Raw genomic sequence first — 22021 nt, 5'->3', positions numbered from 1 at the left:
AATGCTAGTTCACTTTTTAAGGAGCCTGTTAAGGTTGGTCAGATGATCGCCACGGTCGATGAAAAACTATGATGGCAAGATTTTCGGTTATCGTACAAGGCAGTTTGCAGTGTAAAAAGCACGTTGACTCTTCGTACGCTCGCCCGGCGAAACGTTCCAGTTTGTGCCAGTCAGCTTCCAACTACTTGACGCTCTGTGGCGCTGAGGTCGCTGAAGTGCAGGCCGAAGTTATTAGACACTTTTAGTATACTTTTGGCATACCGTGTACCGTGTTCCCCGTTGCCGGTACTTGAGTTCCGGGAGCGGGAATTCCCGCGAAATGGCCCGACTACGCGTGCGCAGCTCGAAAAGCAATAAACGCACAACAATACGATCGCAAAGCTAGCAGCGGGAGGCAAAGATGGTAACGGGCGATAAAACCGCCCTCACATGCGACCCAACCGGCTAGCGGCAAACCGAACTGAAAACGTTTAGTTTCGGATTCAGGCGCGCGCGCAACCGATCGTCGAGGAAAGCGACCGCCAGTGGCGACGAACTAGCCGAGTAAACGTCGCCACTGGCAGGTTTCGCAGCCGCACACACCGACGAGGCCGCGCCAATTTTCACAGGGCTGCCTTGTGCGCATCCACATACATGCTTGTGGTCTGGTGCAGCAAAGAACGCAAAATATGCTCGTAAAAGTTTTTTTTTGTCATCTAGGTAAAAAGTTTGGGTAGTGCAAATTATGCGAGTAAATACGGTATACATTGCGGTTTCATATAACTCAGCTCTGTCACATATTTTTTTTCTTATGCAAGTGTTTAAACTACGCAACGTGGGGCGGGGAGGGAGGGGCGTGCGTGTTATATTTGGAGTGAACTTTGTAGTCAAAGCATGTTCTTTTTTCTAAATTCATTGTGAGCTAATTGCACCGTAGTGCTCGTATGGCTAAAAATCATTGCACGCTGAGCTTCAAACCAAATTACCTAATAAGAGGATGTGGCTCTCATATGAACCCATAACTGACTAAGATGGAGGAGAATTTAATGGCCCAAGTTTTTGTAGTACTTTTACGCTGCAAGGTTTGCTGAACAGTAAACATAAGGCCCACTGGTGCCTCCTTATATGGAAAAGCCGTATTTAGTACCTCCACGTGCTGCTAGCTGCTGTGGCAGTCATGCTGGTTCCACATTTCTATCAACTCAGTAGAACATGGAAGTTGTATTCAAAGTGGTGCTGTTTCAGAGATTGTGCCAAGTCCCTGCAGGTGTTCTGCAGATATCCGACCCTCAATTTAAGCTTTGCCACCAGCTACAACTTTTTTGTTGCATAATGAGCGCATCAAATCTTTAATGATTACGTGGTTATTAGCATTTCCTTCCTCAACAAATAATAGGGAAAAGAAGGTATAGCAAGACACCTGCCACACCACGGAAGAAAATGACAGGCGGTAGAATGCTACCTGTGGCAATATAGAAGATTTAGCGAGGCGCACAAACAGAAAACAAATGTAGAAAAGGTTTATTTTAATATGTTTACAGCAGCACTGACATTCAATCCGGCGAACACATCTAAAACGATCTAAAGTTGCGTTCACCACGGCACACCCAGGTTGCTCTCCTGGAAGGCAAAAGAGAAATAACCCAAACATTTTGCAGCTACATCAGCAAAACCAGCTAAAGCGCGTTCTCTTGCTGATTAAGCGACACGAGCGTGATGGAGAAAGGGCCGACGCAGTTTCCCGTTGCCGGAAAAGCAAACCGAAACCGAGCAAAAAAAAAGGGGGGTACTCTTGGGGTACTCAGGGTGCGTGCTACCAACGAATTTTCATTGCCACTGACATCACGCAATGGCGCCCGATTGGCCGTCAAGCAGCCAGCGGGCAACTACACAAGCAGCATGATGCAGCGGATATCTTAGTCCAGTTCTGAGTAAGAGTTTACTGGCAAGCTAGACGCAGGCATGATCGACCAGAAGCAAATCCTCGCGGGGCTGACCAAGCGAAAGCTCGACATCGAGGCCGCCATCAACGCTCAGAATGCGATACTTAATGCGAACGCAGTCGGTATGGACGAGCCGCTGGTTGACAACGAAGGCTACCCGCGGTCCGACATCGACGTCTACAAGGTACGACACGCCCGACACCTAATCAACTGCCTCTTGAACGACCACAAGGCGGTCATGAAGGACATCGAGAGGAGTCTGCACGCCTACCACGCGCAGATCTCGCGGAACGGCGCCGCTGCCGCCGCCGCGGGCACCACCGCCGCGGGCACCACCGCCAACGGTCATGCCGCGGAGACGGCGGACTCGCTACAAAGTCGCGGTGCACACGGCAGGGCTTCGTCGCCTCTGCCCTTCGCATTGGTGGGAAACGTCGAGAACGGCTCGCCCGCGCAGGACGCCGGCCTCAGCGCCGGCGACAAGATTGTCAAGTTCGGTTCTGTGAACGCCGGCAACTTCACGGACGTTACGGCGATTGCCGATGTCGTCCAACACAGCGTAGGCAGGCCCGTCAACGTGCTGGTGGAACGAAACGCGGAAAGCTTGTCCTTGGTGCTAACGCCGAAACAGTGGCACGGAAGGGGCTTGCTAGGCTGCACCATTCTTCCGACGCGCTAGGAGTGACTTCACAGCAGTTCTGTGCGACTTTCCGCCACCAACAGAACCCGTGATTAGTTCCCGGAGACATTTCTGCTTGTCCGGCGTGCGCACCACGACTGTTGAGCGAGTCGCGTCAAGTGGCTGCAGCCCAAAATTAAGACCGCAACTTGTTGAGCAATAAAGACACGTCTTTGTTAAAAGAGGCTCTATGGGTTACTAGGCTTTTTGGAGGCACGGCATGATATAGCCCTCGCTCACTGCACATGCATTGCATGCACCTTGCAAACAATCCGTCCGACGCGAACACTCTTCCTTAGCGCGCACAGTACTATTAAAAAAAAAATGGGGCAAAACATGTCACCTTCAGGACTGGTGGTGGGCTTTCCTTGAGTTCTGGTGTCTGCAAGCAACAGAAGACATAAATTCACCGCTTCTGGCCATTAAATGGTACTTCTGTGCGCCCCCATGCAAAACAATAAGACAGCTGCTTGCTTAGGCCAAGCTTTTTGAACAACTTGCAACCGGAAATTGTGGCAACGATTAAAGTAATACGCCTATGAATGCAAAGGAGTGCACAAGGATTTTCATTGCTGTAAATGACTGTGTGCACTGCCATGAATACTAACACTACAGACTCAATTGGTGGGCACCTCATCCACCATCATGTATAGTCTTTGTGTGAACTCTCACACAGCTATCTAAACCACCTTTCTTTTGAACACGACCAATGCTTAGTTAAGACACTATTGTTGTATCGTAACAAGGGTACATACCAACATGCTGTACTGGAAGGCAAGTTATTACCATTTGGGGTTGGCCGATGCACACCAAACTGTCACTACAGGAGAATATTTTCACTGTGCCTACATCTCGATGAGGTTGCCATAGCAGAAAATCAAACTCATGCACTTGTGCTCGGCAGTAAAACAGCATTATCACTAGGCCACCAAGATGAGCTTGGACAGCGGATGTTGCATGATATTTCATGGATGTCACTCCGAAATCTTCAACATCAGAGATTGTTTACAGACTGAAGTGAGCATCAATGTAAGGCAGTTCAAAAGCAGCACAACTCCACTAACAGGTGAAGCAGATGCTGGTGCACATACTTGGTTTCTACAGAGCTAAATAGAATCATTGCTACAGCAGAAGCTCATAGTTCAAAATCTACCCATGCCCACACAGTCATGCTGAAAAGTTTTTAGTGGTGAAGCCCCTTCATGTGAGAAAGACTACCATTGTTACGCCAAATGGAATTCACAGGAAAGCATTTACACTTCTCTGGCAACTACAGCTAGCTACAAGTCACTGGAGTGTGTAAATCAACCTAAATCTGCAGGAAAGTTAACGGGATTAGCACTAGGGGTGTGCAAATGGGATTTTTTTAAGACCGAATCAAATATGAATGGAGCAGTTAAAAACCAAACCAATATGAATTGAATATTAGTGTGATTATTCGCTACACATGCGCCAATGTTCGTACAAAACAAATAACTATGCGAAACAGCAAAGCATTAGCAGCGCTGTTATAAGCCATGAAACTACAAGTGTACCTATTGAAGAATGCAACACCATCTCCACTAGGGGACGTGTAACAAGAAGGAAGTATATTAACTGTCTGACAGTCACGTCATAAGCATTACAAAATTGCTTTTGCTACATACGACAACAACAAAAAGAAACTATCGCCAATGAGAGGAATGACAGTTTGAGAAATGGCCTCCGATATCCGGCATGAAGGCAGGGTTGGCTAAAACTGGCAGAACCATGTCGCGTCGCCCAATCTTGAAGACGATTTTTGTGAGTATTATGAGCACTGCTACACGAATGGACCCCATCATGGCGCTGAAATAAAACGCCTTCCAGTGCAAACCGATCGTGGCAGCACATTGTGCAGCATCAGAGTATGCCTTGGTTTTGAAAAAGTCGCCGAAACAACTTCAAGCCATTTATTAAAAAACTACCCGAAAATTTGAGAATGAGTTCGTTGTTTTGAATAGTTTGATGTGATTCCTTCACCAAATCAAATAGAAGGATATTCAATTCACTATTCGGACAATTGGAATGGTCACACACCCCTAAATAGGACAAATGTACAACACCTTAAAATTAATTTGAGACCAAAGCTACAACTAATCATAACTGTTTAAACTACAGCACTTTTTTTTTTTCAGCCATAACAGACTACAGCATTCACTAGAATGCCTTGACTTGTAGCACCTGGTCACAAAATTATTTTGCAGATGCTAAAGATTCCACCACCTGATCACAAAAAAAGCCTTGAGATCGGCAGGCCACCTCACAATAAGCAGCAGCGTCTTGGAAGAACTTTTCCTAAGCAAGTAACAGATGCGAAGAAATCAAAGGTACATTCAAATTTTGTCATTTCCCCTCAACTTGATCTCTCCTTTCATTCTATTGAATCACATATCAACTTGCCTATTAGGAATCGTGGAAAATACAGAGCTTGACAGCAACTCATTTGCGCCCTCCTCTCCATGTGTCACGAAAACTAGCTGATGGTGTTCTATATTAAGTGATGTCGTGAAAACCACGCCACAAAATAAGCCACGAAGTGTGCAAATGGAGAGAAAAAAAAATAAAGGACCAGCAAAAATTTTTCAGCTCCTCTTCAGGCAAAAACCGTTCTATTCTACACAGTGAGAGGCAACAAAGCTGTACCTTTGGGAGTGCTGGAATGCCATGCTCCTTGTACTGAAAAATAAAATAAAATGTTCGTTTCGTCACATGCACTCCCTGCCACTGACAGCTTAAGCTTGGCAATACAAAGCAGCCTGCATTCTTATTGCGGCATGCAGAGAAAGACACTGACCTTAAATTGGGGAACCCTGCTGTCGAACTCTGCTGCCTGCGTGAGGAAATAGTTCGTGAACACACAGAATGCCATAGCAGTTCCAGGCAAACCCTAGTTAACATGTGATTATGCCTGACAGCAAAACCCATCTACGTGCATGAACACCAGGAACCAAACGTAGCCATCTTGGGTCAAAGCCAGGTGTACTAATAACACAAGCATTCAGAATGATTCCTTATGGTCCTGCATTGTTTTTATGCCTCATACTCAACTCATGTAAGTTTGGTTTATGGTTTATGAGGGTTTATCGTCCCAAAGTGACTCAGGCCATGAGGGACTCCATAGTGAAGGGCTCCGAAAATTTCTACCACCTGGGGTTCTTTAATATGCACTGACATCACACAGTACACTGGCCTCTAAAACTGCGCCTCCATCGAAATTCGACCACCGTGGCTGGTATCGAACCCGCATCTTTCGGTTCAGCAGCCGAGCTCCATAGCCACTGAGCCACCGCGGTAGCTCATACCCATGTAGGTGTACAGCTTTGTTTTAATCCATTATGCTATCAGGCACACACATCGTCACTACTGGTGCACACAAAAATTGAATTCTGCATAGTAAGGGGTGCCAGTATTATGTCAAAACACTCACTAAAGGGCAGGCAAAGAATCACGAAGGTCTCCACTGCAAGTTTCACGTAAGCATTATTAGTTTGCAATGCCAATGCTTCACTTATTCAACCACCATAGCAACGGGTCAACTTTCAATGTCTTCGCTGCTTCTAATTTGATTCCAAACTTCATTTTTGCCATCTGCTTGAAACACAGTCGGTATGCATTAAACTCAATGTCCAGTTTACTATCCTGAAGATGCTTGTGCGCTATGAGCGACACTGTAACGGAGGGCTCCGGATGAATTTCGCGCACAAAGGGCTCTTTAACATGCCCTGACACCGCACCGAATATAGACATTTTTATATTTTTCAACCATCGAAATGCAGCCTTGCAGTGAGAGGGAAATTGCAAATAGAACATTTATAATATTATGCATAATGTGAACTGAAGACAGAGTATATATCAAGCCCATGTTATCCAACTAGAAAATGGCATGGGTCTAGTTCTTTTTCTCACTGTGTCACACACAGAGTGCTGTTCCCTTTTTTAATTTCTGCTTTCCATCCAGCTCATAGCGCTTCGAAGGTGCCCAGCAAGGTATCTTATTTCGCTCCTTCTGCAGTGTAGTTGTTGGCAAGTACACGAGTGGAGACATCATGCATCTCTGCATCTACCGTAGGCATTGTGCACAGCACTGATATCTGGCCATCTCTGCACTGTGATAACGTGTGCTGCCACACTGTGTCAGTTGAAAATGCAGCCCTGTGGGGTTTTCAGGCCCCAAGTCAACAAGCGGGTACACTTGCGCATATACACCTTTTCGTCTGTCGGAGGCAATGCACAGCACTTGAAATGCGCGCATTGATGAGATCTGACCATGCCAGATCTCTGTGCCAGTGCAGTGCTATAGTGCCCTGTCTCTTCCACACTCGCAAGAAAGCTTTCCGCCAAGAAAGCGCACTCGCGCAAAACGCCGTCCCCGCAGCTTTGCCCAAACGTGCACTGATGCCATCTTTTGGGAGTGTGCTTCTGTGCTTAGAAGCAGTTTATGTTCTTTTCTTCCCTTGATTAAGTCGTGTAGACACCCCTCAAGTACCGTTGCGGAGAGTCGCCGTGGTTCGCGGTTGCTGCCAAAGTTCATCTTAACCGAAGCATACGCGAAACAGTTAGTCTTAAAGGGACAGTGAGGAGAGCTTTATTAATATCTTTTTTTTTTTTTTTAAATCCAATAGTTCGGCATTTCATGGCTTTGTTGCCACTTGGCCGGCAGCGAAAGATGCATTTATTTCTAAGAAATTTGGATTCGAAGTTGAAAAAGTTTTTCCCGCCGCTCTGATTCAAACTTGGGATTCTCTTATGACGACACAGGACTAAGTGACGTGAAACATGACGTGCCCATGACGTACCGCAGACTCCGTGATTTCTGGCAACCAGCAGTGCGGCATAGCAGCAGCCGAAAAGAAAGCTACCGCCGGTCGCACGTTGAAGGCATCTATCGGCTATTGCAGCCGTCGCTACCGTCGCTTCGTTTACGTTTGCACCGGCGTTTTGCCAGCGTTACGATGCATCCCATTCTCGAAGCCATCAACGAAGTTCTCGTAAATAGACACCTTTAGCATACCATGTACCTTGTTACCGTTAGCGGAATACCGGGAGCCTGCCTACCGCCGGTCAGCAGGCGCTGACTGGTCCCGATGCTGCAGGCGTGCGCGTAGCTGCCGGGTACGTGGCGCCATCTGGCGACGTCAAGGAAATTTGCGCATGTGTTGGCTGCGCCTCAGTGATTCGTAGCTTCTCGTGTCCTAGTGTTGCTAGAACTATTGGTTCTAGCAACACTGCTTTGTCCTATGACGCCATGAAGCTTGTACTTACGAGTTTGGCCTGTGGCGGCGATACCTGTATTTTGGTTCTTGCTCTTTTCTACGTTACAAGAGCTTTGTTGTCAGCATGAGTGGCGTTTTTGTAATCAGGAGCTGGTATTCTGTCGATACAAGCCAACTTCAATTTCTCCTCAGTGTCCCTTTAAGCATATTTTTTTTAAAACATTTAGCGCTGTGAGAGACCACCCAAATGATCTCACATTGTTCACCTCATCAGAGAATTTGCCTTAACAGAGTTCGTCGTAATGGGAGTCTACTGCATATACGTTTCCACCATGACCTGATTACAGAATGCATGTATGACAGCTAATGTTTCCACAGAATGAAACATTTTTTCGTAACTAATCACAGCCATATATATAAACATGATGATGATGATGAATTTTGATGGCGCAAGGGCATCTGTGGCCAAAGGGTGCCATGGCACAAGGCTTGTTCTTCTACTCAAGGTGGGGCCAAAGACCCATTTCCCAACCATTTCAGCCTAAATAAGCCGAGCCCCAGACCAGGGGAAAGCTTGTGCCCATTGTTTCACCGGTGGGTACCCGGCGGCTCTGGGGATCGAACCCTGCATCTTCGCATGTGAGGCGGATGATGAAACCACTAGGCCACCACTACTATATTGTGCAAATTTCTATATGACCCACTTTATGGCATTAATGTAATCTACTCTTGAGCATTTTCCCCAATTTATTGAGTGTCGCTTGAGAGATCCATGTAGGAGGTGGTGACCGTCCTCAGGTAAGGCCATGGCCAGCCACAGTGTGTTACCTTTAGCCCTGTCCTTGTCCAAGTGGCCTTGTTCTCCTCCTAATCATGAGGCAAAGACAAAGGTTCAGCACAGGTAAAGTTCATAACGATTTCAATTAATTTTGGGCAATAGTACTTGTAGTGGAACAATGCTTAAATGTTCAGTCTTACAAAATGTTACCACAGACTAGTTCTGTAGTGCATGAAAAAAAAAATTACTTTTTAAATCAGTAAATGGCACAAAAAAGGGAAGCTCGAGTAATCACCTCTTCAAAAGCATTCTTTTTGGGCTCAGGTGTTTTCGGAAGAGGCTGGAAGAAAACAGAAGAAAACAACATTAACTTGTATGCCGGTTTATAATTCCACAAAATACTCTGTTTTAAGAAACCAAGGGCAAGGTACACGGCAATTTTCAAAGCAACTCATCCTGCTTTTGCAGTAAAGCAACATTAGAGCAAAGTCCACATATCTTGCCATTATCTTTTTCATTCTTTTTCCTATGCTAGAAACAAACGCAAATGTTCCTTTTATGAATGCTTTGGGCTCAGGTCATTTATGATCACAATGATACTGCAAGTCAAGGCTCTATTGGTGTGGATGTTTTCCTTCTTATTTCTACTCATTCTCCTACTGCAACAAGAGAAATGAAGTGGTAAGGCGGAAAGCTGCAGCTCTCTCAATGGAAGCTGAGTAAGTTTTTGATTTCACAAGAATCGACTCAACCAACGTCCACTACACTTGCAAAGACACCCTTGCACAAACAAGGCATTTCTGGGAAAGCACTGATTCACAATGCTCTAAATCTGCGGCTGCTGTTGTTTTTCGACACTTCCAATTGACTTAAGAGAACTTCTAAGCACTGCTTAGAGCCGCACAATTCAAGATTGAGTTTCCCGCATCAAGCTTTCTTTTTTTCCAATTTAAACCTCCTGCTTTTTTTACGGAATGATTCTCCCACAACCAGTCCTTTCCAAAGCAACAAGGCATCAGATGTATTCAGGAAGAAATAGGCAAACAAAATAAAGTGCGCACAAACAGTGATGCATAAAAAGAACTGCGAAATCTCCTAATGTGTACAACTAATTCGCTAAATAAACAGTTGCTGAATTTTTTCAATGAACAAGGCCAAGTCATGGACAGTCACGGACAAAAGTTTACACGGTAAGGGTGTGTAAAAAACAAAATTGATTCCTGTGTGGCCAGGTAAACTAATTTGCTGAAAAGGCCATAAAACTTGAGGGGATATGCATGCTCCATCCATTGGAATAAATAACAACTAACTGGTTATTGAGGCAATGCAAAAATGAATCTTTTTTTGTGGGCCCTCATCCCATAAACTCTCATGCATGCTGTAGGTACAGAGTTATAAATTTATCTGCAGGAGGAAAGCAACAGAAGCAACTTCAACAAATTTTTTTACATTTCAAGCTTCTGAGCAATTGAATGAAAACAGATGGGCCCAAATAATTTGAATTCACACAAGCCCATCACTTACAAAGTTTGCAATAGCCTGATTCTCTATCACATGACAATCATATGACAATTCTCTATCACATGACTGCAAAATCTCAAAACCAAATTTTTTGACAAAACAGACTCACCCCACCTTTTTAAATACACATAATACATAAGCTAATAATTTTCCACTGTTTTGAAAATCATTACCATAGACAAGACGCCTTGAATTATGCATGAAATAAGGAAGTTTATGCATCCCCTGTTGAAGCAAAAGGCATAAACCCCAATATCGGTGCTATATAATCCATTTCAAATGATCCGGGAACTGAAGACACCAAATAAAGCAGTAAAATTGGCAGAAAATGTGAACTTTAAGATGCTGGACTGAAACACACCTCAACTCCGCAAGTGTAGGTTTCATCAGTCAATGCCTGCATCAGCCCTTGAAACTCGAAAGCTTCGGATGGCTCCTGTAAGTTAACACGAAATCACACAAGCAGGAAATGCCTAAACCTTAACAACAATGCACATACACAAACTTCTAGTTGCTCAATCCACTCTCGGAGTACCATGAACCGGAGCAGTGGAGTCCAAAGCATTAAGCCTTAGTTTGCTGGTGATATGCCTAAGTATGCTATGGTGATGGGTTATCAGTCAAAAGGTAAAACATGAGCACAACACAAGAGTGAGTCAAAGTGCCCAGAAAAAAATTGCTGAGGCTCAGCTTGGCTAAGCCTGGGGAATGCGAAGCATATTAGTGGCTAGGCTAGGTAATACATGGTTTTCCTTGGTTGAATACTTGGTCATTTTAATACAACCACTAGAAGCCTTCGTCGTGGGGGAAGACAACGGCATGGCTACAGCGGAACGCCGACTAACCCCGAGACGCGCGTTGGGTGAGCGCCTGGATTGCCACGAAAGCCGCGTCTGCCTGCCCGGTGGAGCGAGTGTTTCACCTACACCGAGTGTGAACGCGCGTTCGAAATGCGCGGGTGTGACGGCTAGGGGTCCCACAGCGACGGCGCGAGGTGGAGGCCGGCTCTCTCATCCGATGTCACGTGGTGTGACGTCATGGTGTCACGTGGGGGTCCCACGGCAACGACGTGAGTGGTAGCTCTAGCAATATGCTTCGCATAAAAAAAAAACAGTAGCATGACTAAAGATTCACTGTCCACAGTGGATGTGCGCAACATCTAGGGTTTCACAAACAGCTTTCAGACAAAATACTGACCACTACTATTAATTTAAAGAAATGAGTTTTTGGGACTTTCTTTTTTCTACTATTTGAAAATTTATAGAGAGCATTGACGACTAGATGGACGGCTCCCTGTGTGAATCCTGACCTTGAACCACAGAAACCTCACAGATCAGGGTACCTCCATACAAATTATATGTACGTTAGGATTTATTATTTTGTTCTCACTATGTTTTGAAGGAAAAGCAGTAACTGGACAATCATGACTTGAGGGTGCAATTCACATTATAATACAAAATTCAATGAATAAAGCATAATCTATGTGGAAATGTTAAAAGGATGCGTGAGTAATTCCAAGTACTATTATGACACTTTAAAGATTTCAACTGCGATCCAAAGCTTTCATAATAGCACACAAAGTCCCGTATGGATCCATCATCGTGAATTACCATGTGGAATATGATAAATCGCATATCATTTTAATTGTGTTGGCCTTATACAGGTTATGCAACTGATTCCATTAGCTGAACCAAAGGGAACAAATTGATCCAAGTATGCTGCTTCTGTCATAACAAAAATACGTTAAAATGCCTGTCAGGGCTTATAATGATGTTACCGATGACATCACCAATCATGAGAAAGTGTGAGAAATATGAATGTCTTCACTGACTGAGCTCTTTTAAAAAAATTGCACCAGGAAGCAAATAAATGTAAGACAACATATGCAATAGTTTACATTCATTTTGTACCACAGCTTTACTATGTAACCAGTTATGCCCAGAATTTGCTCGTATATATAGTAAACACTTAAAATAAAAATGAGTGCTCAAGATTGTTACTGCTTTCAGAAACCCACACTCATGTTTCTCCCAACTAAAGACAGTGGCTAGCTCATGCTCATATATATAAGACAGGGGTAGTATTTTATTGCTAACCTTAATATACCAAAGAATGTCAGTGATACGAATTCAAAAAACCCGTGACCGAAATGCATTGTGGACAATGTGTAAAATTTCGGGTGTTTTGAACATTCTCCCACTTCCCTACAGTTATGAATGTGGGAGCCATGACCACACATGCAGGCAGTATAGCCTGCACACCGGTGACATCGCAACCGCCAGTCACAGAGTATGCACTGCGTGCAGGCAGTGATGGCTGCAAAGCCACTAATAAATCCCATTAGCTGTAAATAAATTTTCGTGAAACCCATTTCCCGTACTTCAGCATGCAAATCCTGTCAATATATCACGATACAACTTTCTGAGCAATTATTTTTCGTGGTTCAACGAGATTCACATCACTGAGATTCCCCTGTGCCACAGTTTGTAGTGGCATATGGTACCTTGACCAGAATTCATTGAGGTACCTCATCACGTGCTGCTGCCATGTCAAGAAATTCATGCTGTAAGGTGTGCCATCAGTCTTTATGAATGTGCTATGCCTTGCACCATAAAATTTCGCTTTCTTTTTTGGCTGAGGGGAGAAACTAGGGATAGGTTTTATACGTGTCTTTGAGAGCAGTGCAACAGTTATCACCACAAAGCAAGAATATACATAAGCTAAATGGATGACTGGGCTAGTTCACAGGCATGAGCACAATGAGACGGTGGCATAAAGTTGCACAAAACAGAGAGAAAGGCACCACTGAAAATCCATGAACTGGAGTAGACCGAAATACAAAGTTTTTTGTGCTGTACCGTTTTTGTGCCATGTGCATGGGAACAGTAGCTTATCTGTCCACTAGATATTATCAGCATGCGAGTGGCTCTGAGCTAAGCAAGACACCACACCACGTTGGGGAGCAGAATTCTCGCTCCTGCACAATATTCCCGCTACTGCAGGGTTACCATTCAGCCCACACAGCAACAACCTCAGCACAGGACTGAGGTGGTAAACATGCACTGCGAAAGCCATGTTATCTGCAGTGAACTTTTCAAACCTGAGTGATATTGCATTCAAATTTGCCTCATACCTTGACAGGTGTGTAGGAAGCTGACGCAGTGTTTGCTACTGCTCCGAAATCCTCTTCTGGCAGTGGCTTGCGCCTCAAGAACAACATAGAGTCGTCATTTGCAATTTCTTCAAGGTACCTGTCCAACTTCGATTTTGCCTGGGAATGGGAGCCTACAAAGAAAACAGGGGATAGTGCAGGGAAAATTGAGGAGGATCATCACAGACTCGAATGAGTGGCCAGGGAATGTAGCAGAACTCTATAAAGCTCGCGAAATGAGCTGTGCATGTTGATTAACCTTTGTATTGATTTATTAGTGTTCTCAGTATGCAGGCAGTTACTCGTACAGTTTCGGCTTCTGTTCTCTGCTTTTGCCGTGGTGCTGCATAAAACTAAGCACCCGCATGTGTCCTCATTGCAAGCATAACGTGATGCGACAGTCATGTTCACATTTGGTCCATTAGTCATACTATGAAACTGAGTCTCTGAGAGAACAAATACCTACAGGCAAAGGATTTCATGACAGTGAACATGGAGGCGTCGCAGACGTGTGTGACAAGACATGCTGCACGGCCGTGGCCGCTTACTGTGCATGTCCTGTCAAGCATAAATAAAATGAAAGTGGGACAATTTATACACAAATACAAAAACACAACAACGATAAATAAAGAATGAAAAATTCAAACAGGTCTGGTTATCATTTGCAAAGAGCAGTCATGACATGTTCGAAATGACAGTTAATCACGCAAGCATACTTCATTTTCCTGGACTGAAGTCTCATTCTGTCACTTACATTTGAATTGTGCAGTTCATGTTTCATTTATTCCCGATGGTACATGAGCACTGTAAGCCCAACAGTTTGTGGGAGGAACGTGATGAGAGTGTGGGGTGCTTGAATGCAACAAAAAGGCGAAAAAAGAAAGTCTGGCAAGTGTGCGGAGCATCACCCAGGCTTTACAGTCACAACTTCAAGGCATGTTCGCGCCAGAAAATGATCTTATGGCATGGAAGAAAAGATAGGTGTCAGCGTATGTGTATGCATGCAAATACACATACTCTCATACACATACATGTGCTTAGGTGCTTATGCTCCTGGTATAAACTAAAAAAAAAAAAATCACATTTCAAACCTTCCATTTTTTGTTGTCTGCAGAAAAACTCGCCAATATAGTTGGTGCTGTTTACAAGTGGTGCATCCTACAATTTCTCAATGCTTAAGCAGACCAAAGTTCTTGCCCAACAAAATGATGCAAATCTAGGGGAGGATTTTCCATCTAGTCATTAAAACTGGGGTGGTGGGTCAACGCCCCTCTCTACAATTGTTTAGGCTGTCGTAAAAATCGTCAGCATTTTTTCAGCTCAAAATTCTGTTCAAAAGGCAAGTGCAGAATTTCATAATCAAGCCATTTCTATTAACAGATGCTAAGCAAGAAAGATGGACCCAACATGCCACGGGTTTTGGGGCAAAATATTCAAGCAGACAGCATTCAGACAGCGACATTCACTTATATGTCTCACTTATACGGAACTCGGCGGGCAGTGACAAATGTCTCAAGGCACAAAAGAGCACACCGTTCAAGCGTTTTAGACAAGTGTGTGGGCATCAGTGAAAGCATCTGCCAGCGTGGAAAACAAACACACCACACTCAGACAGAAGAGGAAGTCATGAGAAGGTGGTAATGGGGTGGAGCAGTCATGAGGAAGGGAAAAGCGCAGCAACCATCCCAATTCACTGTGGCCACCCAACTCGCAGTGTGAGGGAGGGGATAAAAGAATAGAGGGAGAAACAGTTGCTGCAGTGGTAGGCCTGGATTAACTTCAGCCAATCGTGGCTCATTATAATGTACACCGGCATCACTTTATACACGGGTGCTTTGCATTTTGCCCCCATCAATATACAGCCACCACAGCTTTAAAGCAGTTTTATGATGCTGTCATCACTCGAGTCAAAGCAGCAAAACTCAGGGATGGTTGAGCAAGAACGATGGTCTCCCAGGCTTACTTTGCGAAGTAGAGGGTGCACAGGGGATTAGTACAGTACACAAAGCCAAACTTGAAACTCACTGTGTACTTGAGATACCTCCTTGCTTCAAAGAGGTGAAAACAGTGACTTACGGGGTGGAGATCGGCTCGCATGTTTGGAGTTCCGAAGCTGCAGTGATCGCTGGGAGAGCTGTGAAGACGTCCGACTTGACCTGCTACTACATGTAGTGCAGTAGGGAAGAAAACATTGCTATCAGAGACTGGCAACTTAAAGGCCACTTTGTGGAAAAAAAAATGTTTATTAGTGGATATAAACAGCAAATTAGTGGTCTACCTTGAAAGCCATATTCTTCTACTCTAATCAAAATGTTTAAGTAGATTAAAAAAAAAATCTTCGTTTTCAGTTTTTAAAAATTTACTAATATACATCTCGTGCCAAGGCATATTGCTTATTCAGTTATATACATAAAGACTTGAGCTGTGAAATTAACCAAAATAATTATTATGCCATCAATTGTCATCTTATAATAGTGGAATGACGAAAAGTTTTCATATGGGCATCTTTCCGGGAAAAATGCAGTAATAACTAAAACAAATCGAGATTTTTACTTAATGTGGTTCATTACAAAGCTAGATATATGACAAATAAGTATACAAAATTTAAACAGAAAATCTTGTATGCAAATAAAGTTAGGATTTCTCGCGTATAAAGAATTGGTAGAAAAGAGAGTTTCGAGAAAAACGGCTAAGGTTGGAAATAACCACAAATTCCATAAAGCAATGTCCAGGAGGTTTAGAATCCACTATATCTGCAGCTCAGAACCTCCTTTCTCAAGATTTTTCTTGCTTTTGCTAGTGTGGCAGCTAACTTTCTTTGTGTATGCTTTTTGTGGTGTCAGTAGACTGACAGGAAGACTTCCAGATATGCTACTGGTCACCTGTCAGGAAAGCTTTCAAAGTGTGCAGACCGGGTTTGGTTTAGTTTAGTTTATGGGGTTTAACATCCCAAAGCGACTAAGGCTATGAGAGACGCCGTAGTGGAGGGCTCCAGAAATTTCAACCACCTGGGGTTCTTTAGCGTGCAGTGACATCGTACAGTACACGGGCCTCTAGAACTTCTCCTCCAAAGAAGTCCGCCGCGCCCGGGATCGAACCCGCGTCTTTCGGGTCAGCAGCCGAGCACCATAACCACTGAGCCACCGCAGCGGCGCAGACCGGGTTTGATCCCATTGCACTTCAAAATGCTTAGCACCTCTTTGCTGCCATTGTTGGAACGACACACGACATCATACAAACCAAACTTCAGCATTGGCAGGCTGACATAACTATTCAATGCATTCCACATGCCTCGCATTGCTTTTGTGAGCTTTAGTCACTAAATTCGAACATAAGTAGACATAGATGGTAAGAAACAATTATTAGGGGTGTGCGAATATTCGAAATTTTCGAATATAATTCGAATATTATATTTTTAGTATTCGTATTCGATTCGAAATCCAAGTATTCGTATTCGATTCGAAATCCAAGTATTCATGTTGTTTCGAATATTCGACCCGACGCGAACATTCGACCCGACGCGAACATTCGTACCGAGCCGAATATTCTATTGCGAGCACCGGCGTTCATTTCGGCCCGCAAGTCCTATCGACAGAGACATGACAATATGGCGGCATCCAGAGCAATGCGTAACGTTGGGCCATGCAGTAGCTGACTACGCTGGTGAGCTCCTATACCTGCGAAGCTGGTATAGTCAGAGCTGTGCACGAAATACCTCGCAATACGTGCCAGTTCAGTGCCAAGTGAGAGGGCATTTTTGGGGCTGCAGAAGTCGCTTCAGCTAGAAGGGAACAAACTACTTCTGCCTGACCATGTGGAGCAGCCGGTTTACCTTCACGACAACCTTTTATGTTCATCCCAGCAACGCGTTTTTGTACTTATGGCAAGCTAGCCTTAATCCATGCTGTGTACTAGCCATCTTCTCTGATATTTCTACTCTTCTAAGATTAATGTTCGAGACTTTGATACTTTTTGTGCAGCCACACATATATTTTGTGTTCATTCCATCACTGATAGTTGAACTGTGATGTTCTAGGGTGCTCAAATAATGTTTTGTAGTGGTTAAATGCTTATGTCCTTGGTTATTCGATATTTGATTCGATATTCGGAACCAAGTATTCGTATTCGATTCGTATTCGACAAATTTGATATTCGCACACCCCTAACAATTATTATTAGTCTGAATTAAAAAATGAAGACAAAATAGCTAAGGCTAAAAAATTAGGTAATTATTTTGATTTAGAAGTTATTTTCAGTTTTGCAAGGTGCACAGGGTGTTACAACCTTGGCTGTATTTTTGGAACGGTGTTAATAAGAAAAATAATTTTAGTTGCAGTTCATTCAGAAATTAGTGCGTATTTCGACGAAACCAGACTTCAAAAAATATTGCATTTTCAAAGTGGCCTCATATTTAAAGTCAGACTTGACTTGAACAAAATTTTACTCGAGCTACCTTTGCTATATACATAATACATGCCTAGAAGGTACATGCATGATCATTTATTTGAATTGCAAATGGTGAAAAATTAATTTTGCACCCTGCTTAAATGTTAATCACTTAAAGGAGACCGAGAATGAGCTTCAACAGCAACTGGGTTCCTTCCTTCATAATATGCGAAGTTCTTAACGCTCTCATTGAATACTGCGAAGACAAGATGGCACCATGGCACAAGTTGTGTGTGGGTCTCCACCATCGTTGTTATAGAAGCTTTAAGCACTGTCTTTACCAACACTTTGCATGGGCTGGATCAAGCGGACACATCAGACTCCAACCTGCATCGCTTCTGGCAACTTGACAATGACTCAGTTTTCTAGTTCCATATTAAAAACGCCAATTTGTGCCCCACCATTTGTGCGATGCTTGCTTAAAACTGAGAAGTGATACTTACGTAATACGCTGTATACTATGAAAAAGAAAAACTTCCTTTTTACGACATGCAAAACTTCCTCACTTCCCATCCAAAATTTCAAACTTCATCCCCTAAAACATAGTGCTAGGTAGTTGAATGGGCAGTGATTGAATATCACAATGCTAATGCAGAAACTATAACAGCACAAAATAAAAGGCTTGTAAGACATTCATCGGGAGTTCAAAATGGAGTTGACAAACATACGACATACCAAACCTCAAACACAAATTTTCATTATTCTGGGGGAAAAGAAACAAGCTACAAAAGCTACTTGTTTTCTGATTTGCTGGCAGTAGCACAGTACGAATACAATACACTGCGGAACACTGGCAGCACTAATTACAACTAAATTACTAATTACTGAGAATATGACAGAAGCCAACAGCCACAGAAACCAAGGGGCACAGGGGATTTTTTTAATTTTTTTATTTATTTATTTTGTGGTGTTGATCAATTTAGAATATTACTGAATATGTTATCGGTTAAAGTAATTGATTAGAAAAGCAGAAGAAAAAACAACCACACGCCGCCGGTGGGATCCGAACCCACGACCTCCGAATTACGCGTCCGGTGCTCTACCTCTGAGCTACGGCGACGGCTGTCAAATCTTCTACTTTCGGGGGTATTTATGTTTACAAGTAACCTAACCTTGAGAGTGTTCATCAGCGCCACCCACGTTCATAAGCGGCGGACGTAGAACGTCCTGATTTACCGCACGTGTGACATAGAACGTCATCGAACGGAGAGGGTGGAAGCTGCGTGAGAACCCTCTTATGCTTCCTATGGCGTCAAGGCTGCCAGAACCGAGGCCCTCACTAAGCAATTAAGCAAACAAGGGAAGGGGTATGAGGGGCTCGTTATGGTTATGGCGTGTGGTTGTTTTTTCTTCTGCTTTTCTAATCAATTACTTTAACCGATAACATATTCAGTAATATTCTAAATTGATCAACACCACAAAATAAATAAATAAAAAAAATTAAAAAAATCCCCTGTGCCCCTTGGTTTCTGTGGCTGTTGGCTTCTGTCATATTTATAACGAGCCCCTCATACCCCTTCCCTTGTTTGCTTAATTACTGAGAAAAAAGGTACACCCTATTCCAACATTCTTGATCGCTTCAAAATAACTGCAAAATAAAATCGCTGATCTGTCACTTTAATTCACTACTGGAATGACAACAAGCGATGTATCAGCGGGTATAGTGCAGTTTTTTCATGCCTCATGTGAGCTAGCTAACCATAACTTACACGTCCCAGCCATCATTGGGTTGATGAGAGATGAAATTCTACTGCAATTTATTTAGCAGTTGTAAGCGAATATCATGTGGTGACCCACATAATCTAATGTATTATGCAACATTGCAGAGATAAAAACACGCAACTAAAATAATTTATCTCAAGACAAGATTTTTTGGTTTTGGTTTTGTGGGGTTTAACGTCCCAAAGCGACTAAGGCTATGAGAGACGCCGTAGTGGAGGGCTCCGGAAATTTCGACCACCTGGGGTTCTTTAACGTGCACTGACATCGCACAGTACACGGGCCTCTAGAATTTCTCCTCCAAAGAAATTCTAGCCGCCGCGGCTGGGATGGAACCCGCGTCTTTTGGGCCAGCAGCCGAGCACCACAGCCACTGAGCCACCGCGGCGGCACAAGATATTTTGTTACAATGGTAATATAACTTAACAAAATGAGAGATGGAACGCCAATTTTTCCCCAGTATTTTCTACAATTACATGGGAATATACTGAACCAAAATTAGGCTTGTGTACAAAAACAACATAAATGGCCTTAAATCTATACCCCGAGAAAAAAAACAACTAGTGTTTCTATTTTGTTAAATAGCTTTGGTTCAGCAGAAAGAGCCCAAATCACTGAACGAAATGACAAACAAGTAGCTGCTATCTCCATTAGCTACAGAGAAAAGTGTACAGGTGCATGCCCTAAAATATATGGGAAGGATAGGGCTTACCCTGTCCTTTTAATGCAGTAAAAAGAAAGGCCAAGCACGCTTCACACATCAAAGGTACCACACCTCCACACCGTGGAACTGCATGCAGAATCTTGCAGAAGCTAGCTATCCTTTGGAGGTACTTACTTTCCAGACAAATGAGATGATGTGGCATGTTTTCCAGGACAACGAACATCCACGTAGGGCAGAATATGTGCACTACCTTAAATTTTTCTTTTTTTGCTAGCATCAGATATTCTCATTACAGCACGCTTTTTTTATCTGACTAATTTTATTTCACCATTACAGTGCATGCATTCATCAAGTGATATCACATTTTTGAGAATCCTAGACAGAATGTTCCACTAAAATTTCATTGTTCTAGATTCTGTAAGCATTGTTCTAGATTTCGTAAGTTAGATGGGCAAGATGCACCACGGAGGGGTGCAGTGCCAACTCTTTTTTTTTTTTTTCTGGCGTTTCTGCGGGTACGAGTTGAGAGGGGTAAGGAGAAGCATCATTTTTAATTGCCAACATCTTCGGTGTTAATAAAGCTAGCTTAAATATTTTTGTGTTTTGTGGCGCAGTGATGGCTCATGGGATACCGATCACTTGTGTGCTTTTCCTAACCTCAAATATAATTTCATGGTCCCTTTAAGGCTTTCTTCTACTTGCTAGCAACCAAAAGAATACCCACTAGGTTCCCCAGCAAAATACCATGGCACACAAGACGATTCTGAATGTATGAAGCCCTCAGCGTGTCTATGTCCATTATAAAACAAATCAAATCAAGCAAGGCTTTAGTGACTACAAAGGCTGTAAGAACACATACATTAATGTACAAACAAAGGTCCCAAAGTCAGAAGACAATGGGACTCTGATAGATCGAGTACTAATGTGAATTACAAACCAAAGCTGACCTTCACACTACTGCAACTTCATGAAAGAACTAGCGAAAACCTAGGACAACTGAAAAGATCAGAAGGTGAGCAAGCAAATGCTACATGGTACAAAAATCCCAAAGTCTGAAGTGAGAGCCATTTAGCTGTGCCGTTGCACAGTGCCCTACAACTCTAAGAGGAGCTGAACAACCACTTCAACAAGAACAACAAAAACCCAACTTACGGACAAAATGATCCCGTTGCTACACTGCTGAACACTGGCTCCAGTTTTGTCACAGTGGGATGTCTACAAAAACAGGTTAAGGAGAAGTCGTCCAGGCAAAGAAGAAAGTCTGCACAGAGGTTCTCGTCCACACACATGCTCGCATGCATGCACAAAATAGGAATCGCTCTAACATGTTGCTAATGAGGAAATGAAATGGACACGCAGATTAGTAGCGTGTGCCCTGCTCCCAAACATGACAAAGGAAAGACCCACCAAACAATGGTGTTGGTAGAGAAAAAAAAAAAGAAACATTCTTGTTTCTTCTTCACCAGCCTTGCCTATGGTAAACTTTGGCACTTAAGCTGCTCCTTTCTTATGCATTAAATGCAAGTACATTCTTTTCTAACCCGGTATGTCACAGCCTTAGCATAGAAGAGACTGCAAAATTCATGTGGTATTACCTCTATGGCTAGTCCATTCCTGGGCCACTACCATGCAAATTACTGCAAAGTATAGGCATAATGGTCATCTCACATTACACACATGCAGTGTTTTTAAACGGCACCCATGGTGTTATGAAGACAGAAGAAGCTAGCAGGGCTATGAGGTATGACAAGAGACACCACAGTAGAGGGCTTTAGATTAATTCTGACCATCTGAAGTTTTTTCTTGGGCACTGATATTGCACAGCACCAAGGTTTCCAGAAATTTCCAGAAATTTGTGCTCAACAGTACCTTATACTGCTGTCACATCGTCTTCTTCTAACGACACG

General features: G+C 43.4%; 2 protein-coding genes across 3 annotated transcripts in view; one reads left to right on the top strand and one right to left on the bottom strand.

The window, feature by feature from the left end:
- Window positions 1-1483: 1483 nt before the first annotated feature.
- Window positions 1484-22021, bottom strand: part of LOC149358320 (uncharacterized) — a 24424-nt gene continuing 3886 nt past the window's right edge. The window contains exons 4-13 of one of the 2 annotated variants that reach the window (XM_089570368.1): window positions 21267-21329; window positions 15362-15447; window positions 13268-13419; window positions 10496-10570; window positions 8909-8953; window positions 8664-8702; window positions 5417-5452; window positions 5266-5298; window positions 2945-2983; window positions 1484-1599 (exon numbers count right to left, since the gene is read on the bottom strand). In XM_089570368.1, coding sequence (XP_089426494.1) covers window positions 1573-1599; window positions 2945-2983; window positions 5266-5298; window positions 5417-5452; window positions 8664-8702; window positions 8909-8953; window positions 10496-10570; window positions 13268-13419; window positions 15362-15447; window positions 21267-21329 — 595 coding nt within the window. In that variant the 3' untranslated portion in view covers window positions 1484-1572. The remainder of the gene's footprint in view (window positions 1600-2944; window positions 2984-5265; window positions 5299-5416; window positions 5453-8663; window positions 8703-8908; window positions 8954-10495; window positions 10571-13267; window positions 13420-15361; window positions 15448-21266; window positions 21330-22021) is intronic. The other variant, XM_089570369.1, reaches the window with a different exon arrangement.
- LOC149358321 (26S proteasome non-ATPase regulatory subunit 9) lies at window positions 1826-2788 on the top strand. The gene has a single exon (XM_089570372.1). The coding sequence runs from the start codon at window positions 1942-1944 to the stop codon at window positions 2599-2601; it is 660 nt and encodes a 219-aa protein (XP_089426498.1). The 5' UTR covers window positions 1826-1941; the 3' UTR covers window positions 2602-2788.

The sequence above is a fragment of the Amblyomma mixtum genome, chromosome 2 (genome assembly GCF_055824585.1).
Source record: "Amblyomma mixtum isolate Tamu chromosome 2, ASM5582458v1, whole genome shotgun sequence".
Lineage (NCBI taxonomy): Eukaryota > Metazoa > Arthropoda > Arachnida > Ixodida > Ixodidae > Amblyomma > Amblyomma mixtum.
Note: the sequence above shows the minus strand (reverse complement) of the source record. Positions and strands in the feature narration are given on the sequence as shown.